We start from the raw sequence: 13,816 nt of genomic DNA on the forward strand, positions 1-13,816 counted from the left end.
CCCTCATTCAATCACAAGAAAGCAGTGGCCCCATTTTATAGATGATGAAATAGATTCACAAGTAACTTGCCAAGTAGCCAAGTAAGTAGGAGGGCAGGAATGAAACCAATCCTGTTTAGCAACAACACCATGCTCTTTTCACTGAATCTTGAGGTCAAAAAGTTCCAGACTTCAGTGCTCCTCAACCAATCTTAATCCATCCCATTTCACATCTCCATCAACCCAATATTAAATTCAAAGCACATGAGAACTAATCCATCTATCACACACGGTGTCGGTTGGAGAAGCATATTGCTCAGGCTGCAGGGACATTTCATTTGTTTAAATGTTTTTATTTAAAAAAAAAATTAAAGACCTTCATGGCACAACTTCTTCCCAGCACAGTTATGTTTTAGTTATATCAATTACAATACAATTACATCCAATAAATCAAAGGGGCGAGGGGAAACTTCTGACTTCAAACTTAAAAAGGGGGGAGGGGCCACTTCAAACAAAGTTTAAAAATACTTAAAAAAAAAAAAAAACCTTTCAGAGTAATTGCCAACACAACTGTCTTACATTGGCATTCCATTTCCTGCCATCTCATCAATGCAGACACAGGTAGTGCTGAGAAATAAAGTGTCCCAATACAAGGTATACAGATGAGGTAATTTACAACAACACAGAAGTTGTTACTCTGTAAACCCTTGCCCCCCACCCACCCGCCCGACTGGGTCTTCTTTTTTTTTTTTTTCATGCTTCTGCAGTGACTCCTTAAGTAGCATTTTAAAAACTTCTATTTATTTTAAAAGGCTCTTGGGTGGCATTTCAGAGTCCTCTGCATTCACCTTCCATCTCTTGCAAGGTCTGATGCGTGTTTAGGAGGTCCAGCTGTCTGCAGCTCCCCACATCAGCCTCAGCCACAACTAGATTCTCTGAGCTATAAGGGTGGGATGTGAAGTCTCGATTTACAACCCTCCTCCCCACCTCAAAAGAAAGAGTTCATTAGTCATAAGTGTCCTGTTCAAATCACAATCCAGTGCAAACGTAATCACAAATTGCATCTCTGGCACATCTGGTGCTTTTAGCTTCTGCACAAATTCAACATGGTCACCCCCACAGCATTCTAGGGCATAAAAGGGTCAAGAACAATAAATACCCACTGTAAGTGGCCACAAGAAAGAAAATCACCCTGCCACACAGTCAGAATGTTTTCCCTATGGTTGAGAAGCATTATAAAAGGAGGCTTTAGCTTCCTGTAAAGTTTACCATTATATTCACGAAAGCTACCACCTTGATCAAATTACTAGAGCCAAGATGGGTTATAAAGTTAGATAAGTTCATTAAATTCAACTCGTGAAACAATTATGCTTGTCTATGGCGCCCAGGCGAGAAAGGCTTATGATCTATAAAGGTAGGAGAAAGGGGAACTAAGACTTTAGGCCTTCAAATATGTTGGAAGAATTTTTCCTAGTTCCCACAAGCAGCTACTGTAATGAAAGAACAGGAGAAAATACAGAGCTGATGGTTTTGCTATTGTGCTTAAAAAACTAGGCTTCCTCAGTGAAGCACCTGATAAACTTAGGTGGTTGGATTACAGTGGAAAATCCACTTTACACACACACAAACACACAAAAACTGGCAACTTTTCCATCCCCAATCCCTGCACTGCTGAGACACAAAATGAGTTTTATGGCAAAGGATCCTTAATCCCCAGAGACGCTTTGGCTTGTGGTGCTTTTTTAAGGCCTCTCTGCCCTGCCCGGTACCATGGGTTGAATGAGGGGTGTATAAAAATGGGGGCCTTGGGAAGCCTCCACGGTACAGGGCTGCAGGCCCCTCAGATGTGAACGTGAGACACCCACCCAGCGAGACCTTTACACAGGGAACTTAAATCTAACCTTGATAAATAAAACCAAACGTTTATTTACACCAAAGAATTCCAACACTGGATCTTTCACATATGAAGGACAAAGTATTATATATATACACACAGCAAGGGGTGGCAGGGCTGTAACAAGAGTTTATAGTTTTCCCACAATTACAGGTCTACCATTTCAGTTCCACTGGAGATAGTGGCTCTGCTCCTACCTCTCAGATACATTTACAAGACTGAGGGGCAGGTCTTCTCACTGGATGGCATGTGAAGGAAGGGGAAGAAAGGAATAAAAGAAGGTAGAAAGCTTAAGATGAAACTCGGTGTGGCCACATCTTCCATTAGCTCTTAAAGAGTTGCTAGCATGAAACCTATATAGACAATGTTTTTCTTTTGTAAAAAGCAATAAGTTAAGCCCAGTAACTAACTGAATTCAAAATGGCCAAGTCAAAGAAAACGGAAAAAGGTTTTTCCTCCCCCTCCCACCAGCTATAGCGCATGTGGGGAGATGAAAGGGGAGGGGACACAGATAAGGAGCCTGGGAAGGAAAGTATTAGAATTTTAAACTGAACTGAAACTAAAAGTAGAAGTGAGTTGGATTTAGGGTTAGGTCAGTAAGACATGATTCATACTGAACAGAAGTTTTCAGGAGCTCTCTGCACTTTGGGTAGATTTTCAGCATCTCAATGAAACTAAGACATATTTCCACTAGATTTACCAGGACAACCCCACTGAAGCACTTGAAGTAAAGTGAGAAAAGTGACCAGCAGTACACTGCTCTTATAGGTTGGGTCCTCCCTTCCTCCTTCCTTCCCACTTCCCTTGAAGAAGCTACATTTTTGTAATCTCTGGAGAAGAGCATGAGATATAAACCCCCCAAAGTGTGGGATGGTGGGGGAGCAATGGTGCACATGGGAAGATATCTCCACCCAAATGCAGCAGCCGGGATTGAGGCTGGTTCATCGGTTCATCTTTGTTCTTTAGTGATGAGAAACTGAATTTGAAAGGGGGGGAAAAGTTTTGTCCGTGAAATATTCCACCTGCAGGTAATTTTTCAGGGAATCCCCTGAGTTATGAAAAGTTCGAGTTTAAAAAAAAAAGGAAAAAAAAAGAAAAAAAAAAAGAAAATCAGCCTATTATAATTTTTTTTTTTATGACTGAACTACTATAAATCCACAAGCAACGGTTCAGACACGGTGCTTCTGAAGTATTTCACCCCTCCCCGCCAGGCGCAAGCTGCATCAAGGAGAGCGTGGACTCCCCCACCTCTGCTTAGGCATCAGGAGACAGAAGGGGCCATTACTGTTGAGCGCCAGCGGCAGCTGGAACGGGCATCCCAAGGGGGTTGGCAGCAGCAATCACTGGTGAGCCTGCCAGAGGTCCAAGGGGTGAAGGGGTTGGCACTGAAGAAATCCCTAAAAGAAAACAGCTAAGAGTGAGCCAGACACCAACCTTGGAAATCTTAGTCACCAGTTTCTCATAGAACCTATTTCAAAAGTGACACAACAGTTCTTTTTTCTCTCTCTTTTTGTAATCTCTACACCAGCATGGGGCTCAAATTTATAATCCCAAGGATTAAGAGCTGCAGGCTCTTCTGATTGAGACAGCCAGGCACCCCAGTAATTCTTTTTCTGAAGGCCTCTATTCAGCCAGAATTTTACAAATTAAATCTAATTTCAAATTAAAATTAAGTTCTAGGGGCACCTGAGTGGCTCAGCTGGTTAAGTATCTGCCTTCAGCTCAGGTCATGATCCCAGCGTCCTGGAATCAAAGCCCTGCATCAGGTTCCCTGCTCAGTGGGAAGCCTGCCTCTCCCTCTCCCTCTGCTTCTCTCCCCTCACTCCCAACCCATGTTCACTTGATTTCTCTCTCAAAATAGAGAAATAAAACCTTATATATATATAAAACTAATTTCTAAATAACTTAGGAGACAAGTAAAGAAATCCAAGTCTAGGAAGTTTGTACAAAGCACACAGCTGGTAAGTGGAAACTATGCTTGAATTAAAAATAAGGCCTGTCTAGGGCAGCACTACCCAACCAAACTTTCTGCTCTGTACCCTGTTAATACAGTGGTCACTACCTGCACATGGCTACTGAGAACTTACAATCAGGCTAGTACAATCAAGGAGCTGTATTTTAAAATTTTACTCAATTTTAATTAATTTAAATTGTCACACATGACCAGTCACGGCCCTACTGAACAGCACAAGGCCGGAGTCAAAGCTCTTATATCATGCTGCCTAGTTAGCTGGCAGCTTTCAAAATTACCAAGTCATTTTCAGTGAGGAAATGCTAAAACAGTTTTAGAATTTATTTCCATTTGATTTCTTTTATTCATCAGATGACCAGAAATTACTTATTAGATTGCTTTCCTCAGTCATCCAGTTAATTTTCAATTGCTATATATATATGTATGTATGTATATATATATGTATGTATGTGTGTATATATATATATATATATATATATATTTTTTTTTTTAAACAGATAATAGACTCACATGATATAAAATACCAAAGGTTCATAAGAGCATATAGTAAAAAATTTCTCTTGCAAGTCTGCATGGCCAATTTATGGTACCATTTTGGGGGTATAGCCCTCCAGAAATATTTTATGCATGCATATACATGAATATAAATGTTTAAGAATGTGCATATAAAAATCATATATATGAATGTTGATTATATATAATTATATATTCTTGTCCACTCCTGGTCCTGGACATGGTTTTGCATCTTGTTCTTTTCATTTCACATTATTATTTTGGAGTTGGAGCTAAAAAAGTACATGAAACACTTACTCATTCTTTTTTCTGGCTATACAGCTTTCTACTGAATGGATATCCCATAATTCATATAACCAGTTCCCCATTAAGAGCTGTTTTCAATGCTTTGCTCTTACAAATAAGGCCATAATTAGCAGCCTTGGATATACATCATTTTGCCCATAGGCAAGATACCTAGAGGATAAGTTCTAGAAGGTAGCTAGTCCTTAAAAAAAAAAAAAAATTGTGACAATTCTCTGAGGATGTCTAAGTAAATGTCCTTACTACCACAAGTACACCCACATGAATGTTGCCTACATGTACAATTCTTAGGGGAAGAGCATATAGTTTCTTTTACAAAACCATGTACTCTGGGGATGCCTGGGTGGCTCAGAGGTTGAATGTCTGCATCTGCCTTCAGCTCAGGGCGTGATCCCAGGGTCCTAGGATCGAGTCCCACAACAGGCTCTCTGCATGGAGCCTGCTTCTCCCTCTGCCCGTGTCTCTGCCCCCCTCTCTCTCATGAATAAATAAAATCTTAAAAAAAAAAAACAAACAAACAGCGTGTACTCTGTACAAAACCTAATTCATGATGACTCAATAATAACAAAGAATAATTTCATACAAGGCTTTGCAAGTTACTAGGCACACTATAGATGCTCTGAAGAACCATTCTTATACATGTATATACTTATGTATAAACCCTACCTTTAACCCCACTCCCAATTTCTTAATCTTGTTTATGAGAATCATTTAACTACCGTCACTCTAAACTGTGGGATGAAAATCTTATTTTACTCTTCACGGTTTGTTGGGATATTCAAATCCCTATGAGAAATTTTTGGGACTCTGGCCTAGAAGGAACTGTTGATACAATACTCAGTGTCACTAAAGTATACCAGTTATCAAAAACCATGCTGAAACCTGGTAAGGAGACCACACAGGTCAGTACTGACAAGAAGATAATCATTATAGAAAAGAGAAGGGCCGTAAGAAATCAGGCCACAGAGAGGGGGGAAACTAAGAATAATAACTGACTTCTACTTCTGTCCCCCTAGGAAAGTTAGCAGTGAACTGACCTGACATCATATTGGCGCTGCTGACAGGCGTACTGCCCCCTGGCATGCTAGATGAGCCCATTCGAGCCTGGTCCTTCACAACAGTATCTAGAAAAGACAAAGGGTTAGGTTCTGTTACACTTGAAGGTAACAGTATGGGGCCTTAAAGCAGCCACCCTCATCCTCTGCATTTTACTTAGAGTCTATGTTATTCCCAGAAGAACATAAGGTGGTTAAGAGCCTTCACCATGAATTAGACCAGTAATATAAAATAGGACTATCAGGACACCTGGGTGGCTCAGTGGTTGAGCACTTGCCTTTGGCTCAGGTTGTGATCCCTGGGTCCTGGGATCAAGCTCCACATCAGGCACCCTGTGGGGAGTTTGCTTCTCCCTATGCCTATGTCTCCACTCTCTCTGTGTGTCTCTCATGAATGAATGAATGAATGAATGAATGAATAAATAAATAAATAAATAAATAAATAAATAAATAAATAAATAAATAAATAAAATCTTAAAAAAAAAATACGACTATCTTTCCTGTCAAACTGTGGTAAAGACTTACTCTTAAACCAAATTGGAGGAAGATATAATCATCTACAGTAGAGCTAATTTTTTTTTTAAGATTTTATTTATTTATTCGTGAGAGACACACAGAGAGAGGCAGAGACACAGGCAGAGGGAGAAGCAGGCTCCATGCAGGGAACCTGATGTGGGACTCAATCCCAGGTCTCCAGGATCATACCCTGGGCTGAAGGCAGCGCTAAACCACTGAGCCACGAGGGCTGCCCAGTAGAGCTAATTTAAAACAAAAATAATCTTATTAGGTTTTAATGAGATAATACAATCTAACCTGGCCAAGACAGTAATATATTACCAGAGTGAACTGCTTTTACTGCAGTCCACAGCTCAGCGGGTCAAACATGGAGCCAATGTGGCCAAAGCTACAGGTTTGTGCAGGTTGATGCTATGAGCAGACTTCACTCTCCATTTCAATCAGCCTGTCAGTTTGCTTAAGGTACAGAAGACCTAGCAAGATTATAATCGGTTCACTACAAAACAACCACAGCACTCCCCAAGGAGTGATCTAACACTGAGGCTAACATCACAGTGAGGATGAGGTGGGACTAAGTGGCATTTTCACCCAGGACAGCACAGTGAGCTATGCTCATAAACTTAGGTCAAGGTGTTCATATGATAAGATGTTCAAGCCTCCTTGGCTTTGTCCAATGAATGAGTACCAGACAAAGTCAGTTAAAGAGCTGTTATTCTAATCCAACCACTCCAGGCTTGAGAACCATCACCCACATAGGAAGAAAAGCAGTTTACTCAGGAGTGATCATGTAGATCTGTTAGATAACTCGACTCCTCCCAATAATTCTGCAAGACAGCTGCCATCACTATGTCCATGTGAAGAAACCAAGGTTTACTAACTTTCCTGCAAGCTAACTACAGCTGGGATTTCAATTCTGCTGGACCCAGAGCTTTCTTCACAACACATATTCTCCCATGCCTTGTATAGGTGGCTGGGTGGGCCTGCATAGGCTCTGTGGACTGGACAGTTGGACTCACAGAAATAGGGGTGCTCCATGGCCTCTCTTGCCGTAAGCCGTGACTGGTGGTCATATCGCAAAAGCTTGTCTAAGAAATCCAAGGCCTCAGGGCTGACAAGGTGTTGGTTTTCACTGTGGACGAAGCGTTCCCATCGCTTACGGGAGTGTCTGTAGAACCAAAGGGAGAATGAGAAATGGACCAACAGGCATAAAAGCCCAATCAATAACAAAGAAAGATCAAAACTCAAGAGAGTAGATTTTGTACCACTCTGCCACTAGGAAGACAATAAAACTAATTGGAGATTGGAATTAGCAAAGTCGCAGAAAAGAGAAATCTGAGTCCCGAGGATTCTACAAAACATAATTCAGGTTACTTTATAGGATTAAGTGCTCCTGTGTAGCAAAAAGGTCAGGAGGGTTAATCTGACCTCTTTCCCATCCCCACATAAATTCCTGGCATCTCTGCTGCTTGGCCAGCAAAAGCCTTTTCATCAGGCAAGTCCACTTCCTCCAGTTAAGTGGTTTATGAATTCATATTTTGTCTAGTGCCTATTGTCAGAGTCCACCGTCTGCAAATCAGTCTTGAAGCATGCATTTCCTTTTTCTATTATTCTTTTAAAGAAAGAGGGTTTTGTCATTTGGAGAAACAAGCTAAATCAAGAGATTCTGATTTTTGACCAACTATAACCATTCTCCTGGAACCTATAATTCACTTGACAGAATTTGCCAACCATACTCTCCACTTTCAGACTCCTGATAAGTGAATCTGGGAAGTGGACCACTCAGTCCAATACTTTTACTACAGGCCTGCCCATGCAACACCCTGCATCAACCAGATCACTGACACACCTGCAGTGTTGGCAAAGAGAATGTAACCATTTTGAGGATCCTAAGTATCTGTTTACATCCAAGTGCTAAAGCACAGAAGCACAGATTTTGTTTTATGGCTTACCTGCCCAAGATATCATTGAAACGTGGATCTAATTCAATGTTGTATTTGTCAATATAGTCATATAAATCTTCTGTCCCCAGAACCTTGGCTATCCTCACCAACTAGGATTGAAAAGACACAAAAGCCCACACCACAAACATATTACATAATTAAATCAACCAGCCATAAGTGAATAACAGAAAGGGGTCACTATGGTTAGACGTATGAATGTGAACTCCTCACAACTTATTTAAAATTTCTGTGCACGGCAGGAAAGAATTTCCACACAAAATTCTCTAAATTATTACTCAATATGAAGGTGTCAGGAAAAAAGCAAATAGTCTTGTAACCTGGTTCCTTCCCCCTTAAAAGGTCTCTCTGGTCAAGCATTATTTCCCCCACCTCACAACCCAACTGAAAATGTCATTTCTTTTGGGAAGCTGCTCTTGTACATTCAGACCACTACTATCACTACAACTGACTTTTGTACCTGGTCTACAGCTCTACTCTGACATTTATGACTGTAACTTATTTCCTTATATGTTCTGTTCCCTTACTGAATAGAGTATGAGCTATTTGAGAGAAGGGACTATTCTTTTTTTTAATTCTGTATTCTTCATTCCTGCATGGTCCTGACTACAGACTTACTGATTTTAACTAAATTCAGGTGGCACTGACTCATAAAAATGGTCATTGTGCTCCAACAAGGCAACAGTACCTTCCACAAGGTCCTAGAATCATTCCAGGTTCTCTTGAATGAAATGGCCCCTTGATCTTCAAGGGGAAGTGGAGCTAGTATAAAAAAACACCAACTATATTTCTACAGACAAACATCAACTTAATCCATAAAAAGAGACAAAATGAATCATAGAAATACCACACACAAACCAGTATGTTGGAGGAAACATTCCCACCATGCTGGGGGAAACAACTCTAAAGAAAGCTCACCACTAGGAGATTCTAAGGTAATGTCCTATTTCTTAAACTATTGTTCCTTTAATTGTATATTGTTTTACAAAGTAATTTACACATGTACCTCACAATAAAGCAAGCACTGCAAACTAAAGACTAGGAGAAATACTCTGATTTCAAAAGGCTGAACTGGTAGATTTCAAAACACCAATAGGAAAATCAGTCAGCTTGGCTGAACAAGTGATAAACTGAAAATTATGCTAGGGCCCTACCCTAAGAGGTTCTGATTCAACAGGTCTCAAGTGGCGGGCTGGTCACCTGTACAATTAGCAAGATCAACAGTAGTTTCTAATGGGTAGACAGACCTGGTCATCACTAAGTTAGACCAATAAGTTCCCTAATGGGAACAATATTTATCACCTGATCATAATTGTCATGTCCATGGAAAAATGGCTCCTTCCGGAAGATCATACTTGCCAGCATACAACCCAAGCTCCACATATCCAAACTATAATCGTACATCTGCATTAAAGTAAAAAAGTCAGTTATCATACACGAAATATGAATATCCTGTCAAAATAAAAAATTGTTCTTTACTATTAAAAAAATATATATCATTCCATTGACTCAAAATCCAAAAACCATTAATACCTTCATGTATTTTCAGTCTTTTTTTCTATGCTTCCACCCCACTTCTACCCCATTTTTTACTTTCTCCATTTACCTAAGAAGGTCTCAAATTGTTACAGCACATGGAAAACTTTTAATGTGTAGCATTATTTTATTGCATAAATGTTTCAAAATTTAATCTTTAATTCCTCCTATAATAAGATAATGTATTGTTTTTCATCATCATTATAAATAATGTGAAAAATATTTTTATGTACAAAATGTTTTTTGAGTTCAGGCTTAAATAGCTTTGGGGTCCCAGAAAAGCAATTTCTAGGACAGAGACCCAATGCTGTAAGGTATCTGGATAATAACACCTGGGAGGACTAGGAATGAAAGGTAATACCAAGGATTTGTTTCTGTAAGGAGAAAGAGGGTTTTTTTTTCCTTTCTTGGTAAGGAGAAGGTCTTTAGAACACAATTTAAGAAAATCACAAGAGAACATTTTTGAGTTTACATTAATGTTGGTTAAACCTAGCGTAAAATTCTCAAACTAGCTCTGGAATTTCTGATTAGAAAAAGTATCTTTGGTGTACTTTCTCTTCAGTCAGATCAAATGTAGATTTATTCTTATTCTCCCAACATCATGACAATAAAAATAACACAAGTTATGATGGATGAAGTGTTCCATATTTTATACTCCTATGAGAGGGCCAGCCATGTATGTGCATAAATGGCCTACTCAAAAGCACAAAAATGACATTTTCAAGTGTAAAACGTAGGACTGAAATTTTATCTGCTCTTCTCTTCTCACCTGATAGTCTACAAGTAGCTCAGGACCTTTGAAGTATCGGGAAGCAACTCTGACATTATATTCTTGGCCAGGATGGTAAAACTCAGCCAAACCCCAGTCTATTAGTCGTAGCTGAAAGAAAAATAGAATCATGAGCAATTTTATCTTTTTTTTTTTTTTTAATTTTTATTTATTTATTATAGTCACAGAGAGAGAAAGAGAGAGAGGCAGAGACACAGGCAGAGGGAGAAGCAGGCTCCATGCACCGGGAGCCCGACGTGGGATTCGATCCCAGGTCTCCAGGATCGCGCCCTGGGCCAAAGGCAGGCGCCAAACCGCTGCGCCACCCAGGGATCCCCAATTTTATCTTTCAAGCTACCCCTCACACTGCCATCAGAATACTCTTAAAAAAAAAAAAAAAAAAAGCAGCCATAATGCTCTCTTATGGAAATATTTCCAGTGACTACCTAGTGCATTTAAAATGAAAACCAGACTTCTTAGGGCATCTGGGTGGCTCAGTCAAACATCTGCCTTTGGCTCAGGTCATAATCCCAGGGTCCTGGGATCCAGCCTCACATCAGGCTACCCGCTGAATGGGGAGAGTTTGCTTCTCCCTCTGCCTCCCCTCGCTTGTGCTCAAGCTTTATCTCTCTCAAATAAATACATAAAATCCTAAAAAAAAAAAAAAAAAAAAAAAATCAAACTTTTTGGCTTGGCATATAGGGTCTCCATGATTTAGTTCCTGTGCTCTAGTGAGACTTACAGTTACTGAAAAAAACCATCTCAATTTGCGCTTCTGCACAATTTCTTGAACTGCTCCTCTAACTAGAATGTCTTCAATTGTCCAACCTAGACTCCTAAATAAACATATCCCCATCTTTTGAGATATTCAAGTTAGCCCTTCAAGTCTTTTCTAATTATCCAAGTAGAACCAACTCTTGTCTTTAGCCCTGACCCTCAAATATGTTTAACAGAATCACAACTTTTTTTTTTTTAGATTTATTCATTCATTCATGAGAGAGAGAGAGAGAGAGAGAGAGAGAGAGAGAGAGAGAGAGAGAGCAGAGACACAGGCAGAGGGAGAAGCAGGCTCCATGCAGGGAGCCTTCAGGATCAGGCCCTGGGCTGAAGGTGGCACTAAACTGCTGAGCCACCCGGGTTGCCCCCAGAATCACAACTCTTTATATTTGTTTTCTACCTTTCTTTTTAAATTATACACTATAAGCTCCTTGAGGGAAGAATGTATAATTAATTCACTTCTGCAATTTTTACAATTCAGCATGATGCCCAGTACATACAAGGAAAATATTTGTGGGGCACCTGGGTGGCTCAGTTGGCTGGGCATCTGACTCATGATTTTGGCTCGGGTGTTGGTCTCAGGCCCTGCGTCAGGCTCTGTGCTCAGAAGACAGTCTGCATGTCCCTCTCCCTCTGCTCCTCCCCCAAATCTCTCTCTCCCAAAGATAGATAAATAAAAGCTGAAAAAAAAATTTGCTGAGCAAAATGAAGGGAAAAGCCAAACCAAAAGCTCTCATCAAAATGTATCCTCAAAATGGAAAACGAAGTAGACAAGACCAAGAGGCAACCTTATTTGCCCACTGTGCAAAGCATGACCATGATCTGAAGAATGAGCAGTAGGGCTTGAGTAGTGCCTGACCACTCTGACACCATCTCTATAAGTTCACTGTTAACTAGGTACATGTTTTCCTTGTTTCAGTACAGAAGGGAAATGTAACAAAAGTTACAAAGAAAACATAATCGTTGTATCCTTTTTCTTTTACCCCTTTAACATTAGTGCTTCAGAGTTCTCTTTGACCTTTTTGTATCAACAGGTACTCCCAGATGACCATTTCTGGTCTGTGGCTTCACAAATAGCATCTCAGCCTTTTTTTTTTTTTTTGGGTAAATATTTTATTTATTTATTAATGAGAGACACACCAGAGAGGTAGAGACACAGGAAGAGGGAGGAGAAGCAGGCTGCACGCAGAGAGTCTGATGCGGGACTCGATCCTACAGCTTTGGGATCCCACCTTGAGGCAAGGACAGAAGCTCAATTGCTGAGCCACTCAGGTGTCCCATCATCTCAGCCTTTTCCACCTATACTCTCTAGCCTGTGCCTCCTGCCAACTGACTCTTGCAATTGTCTAACAGACCAAAACTAAACCTTTTAAAAATTATTTATTTATTTGAGAGAGAAAGAGAAGGAGAAGGAACATGAGCAAGGGAAGGGTGAAGGAGAAGCAGACTCCCCACTAAGCAAGGAAGCCTGACTTGGGGCCCAATGCCAGGACTCTGGGATCATGACCTGGGCTAAAGGCAGATACTCAACCAACTGAGCCACCTGGGTGCCCCAAAACTAAACCTTTGATTATCCCTGCAAACCTACTTTTTACCCAGCCTCTCCCTTCTCAACTAAAGATAATTCTATTCATACTTTCATTCAGGCCAAGAATTTTCACCCTGGATTCTTATTTCTCTTATACTCCACTGCAAATTTGTGAATTTGCCCTACCCTATCCTGACCATAAGCATCACATCCACTGCCATCACCACCTCTTATCTGACTTCCGCAATAGCCTTTTTTCCTAACTGGTCTCTTTGCTTTCACTTCTGCCCTCTACCTGTTCTCTACAAATCAAAAGCTTTTCATTTAAAAATGATTATAAAATCACACTAAGTTGGAGATGTTCTGTGTATCCTTTACCCAATTTCCCCTAATGGTAACATCTTGTATAATTACAGATCTTATTTTCCAGTTTTACACACATGCATGCATGTAGTTCTTACAACTTTATCAATGCATATATTCCTATAACTCAAGAAGATACAGAACTCTTTCATCACCAGAGATGTCCCTTGTGCTATCCCCTCCCCTCACTTCCTAACCTAACCCCTGGGGCAACCTCTCTGTTTTCAAGCCCCAATTTTGTCATTTTGTTTATTTTTATTTTTTTAAGATTTTATTTATTTACTCATGAGAGACACACACAGAGAGATACAAGTAGAGGCAGAGGGAGACGCAGGCTCCATGCAGGGAGCCCGACGTGGGACTCGATCCTAGGTCTCCAGGATCACACCCTGGGCTGAAGGCAGTGCTAAACTGCTGAGCCACCAGGGCTGCCCTAATTTTGTCATTTTGAAAATGGACTCATTGGTGGAACTTTTTATCACTGCTTTTTTTCACTCAGCACGAAATCCATCAAGTTGTGCATTATCACTAGCTCTTTCCTTTTTTGTCTCTTTAAAGATTTATGTATTTATTTGAGAGAGAGAGAGAGAGAGAGCACGCATGCATGCAAGCAGAAGGAGCAGAGGGAGAGAATATCCAAGCAGACTGGTGCT

The 13,816-nt window shown here is 40.4% G+C and overlaps 1 protein-coding gene across 2 annotated transcripts in view; it reads right to left on the reverse strand.

Annotated features, from left to right (window-relative positions):
* Positions 1–316: 316 nt before the first annotated feature.
* CSNK2A1 (casein kinase 2 alpha 1) overlaps positions 317–13,816 on the reverse strand; it is a 61,197-nt gene continuing 47,697 nt past the window's right edge. For both annotated transcript variants that reach the window (XM_025986067.2, XM_072736174.1), the window contains exons 8-13: positions 10,496–10,606; positions 9,493–9,594; positions 8,182–8,282; positions 7,249–7,397; positions 5,699–5,785; positions 317–3,270 (exon numbers count right to left, since the gene is read on the reverse strand). In XM_025986067.2, coding sequence (XP_025841852.1) covers positions 3,155–3,270; positions 5,699–5,785; positions 7,249–7,397; positions 8,182–8,282; positions 9,493–9,594; positions 10,496–10,606 — 666 coding nt within the window. In that variant the 3' untranslated portion in view covers positions 317–3,154. The remainder of the gene's footprint in view (positions 3,271–5,698; positions 5,786–7,248; positions 7,398–8,181; positions 8,283–9,492; positions 9,595–10,495; positions 10,607–13,816) is intronic.

This window comes from Vulpes vulpes, chromosome 14 (assembly GCF_048418805.1).
Source record: "Vulpes vulpes isolate BD-2025 chromosome 14, VulVul3, whole genome shotgun sequence".
NCBI classification, from domain to species: Eukaryota; Metazoa; Chordata; class Mammalia; order Carnivora; family Canidae; genus Vulpes; species Vulpes vulpes.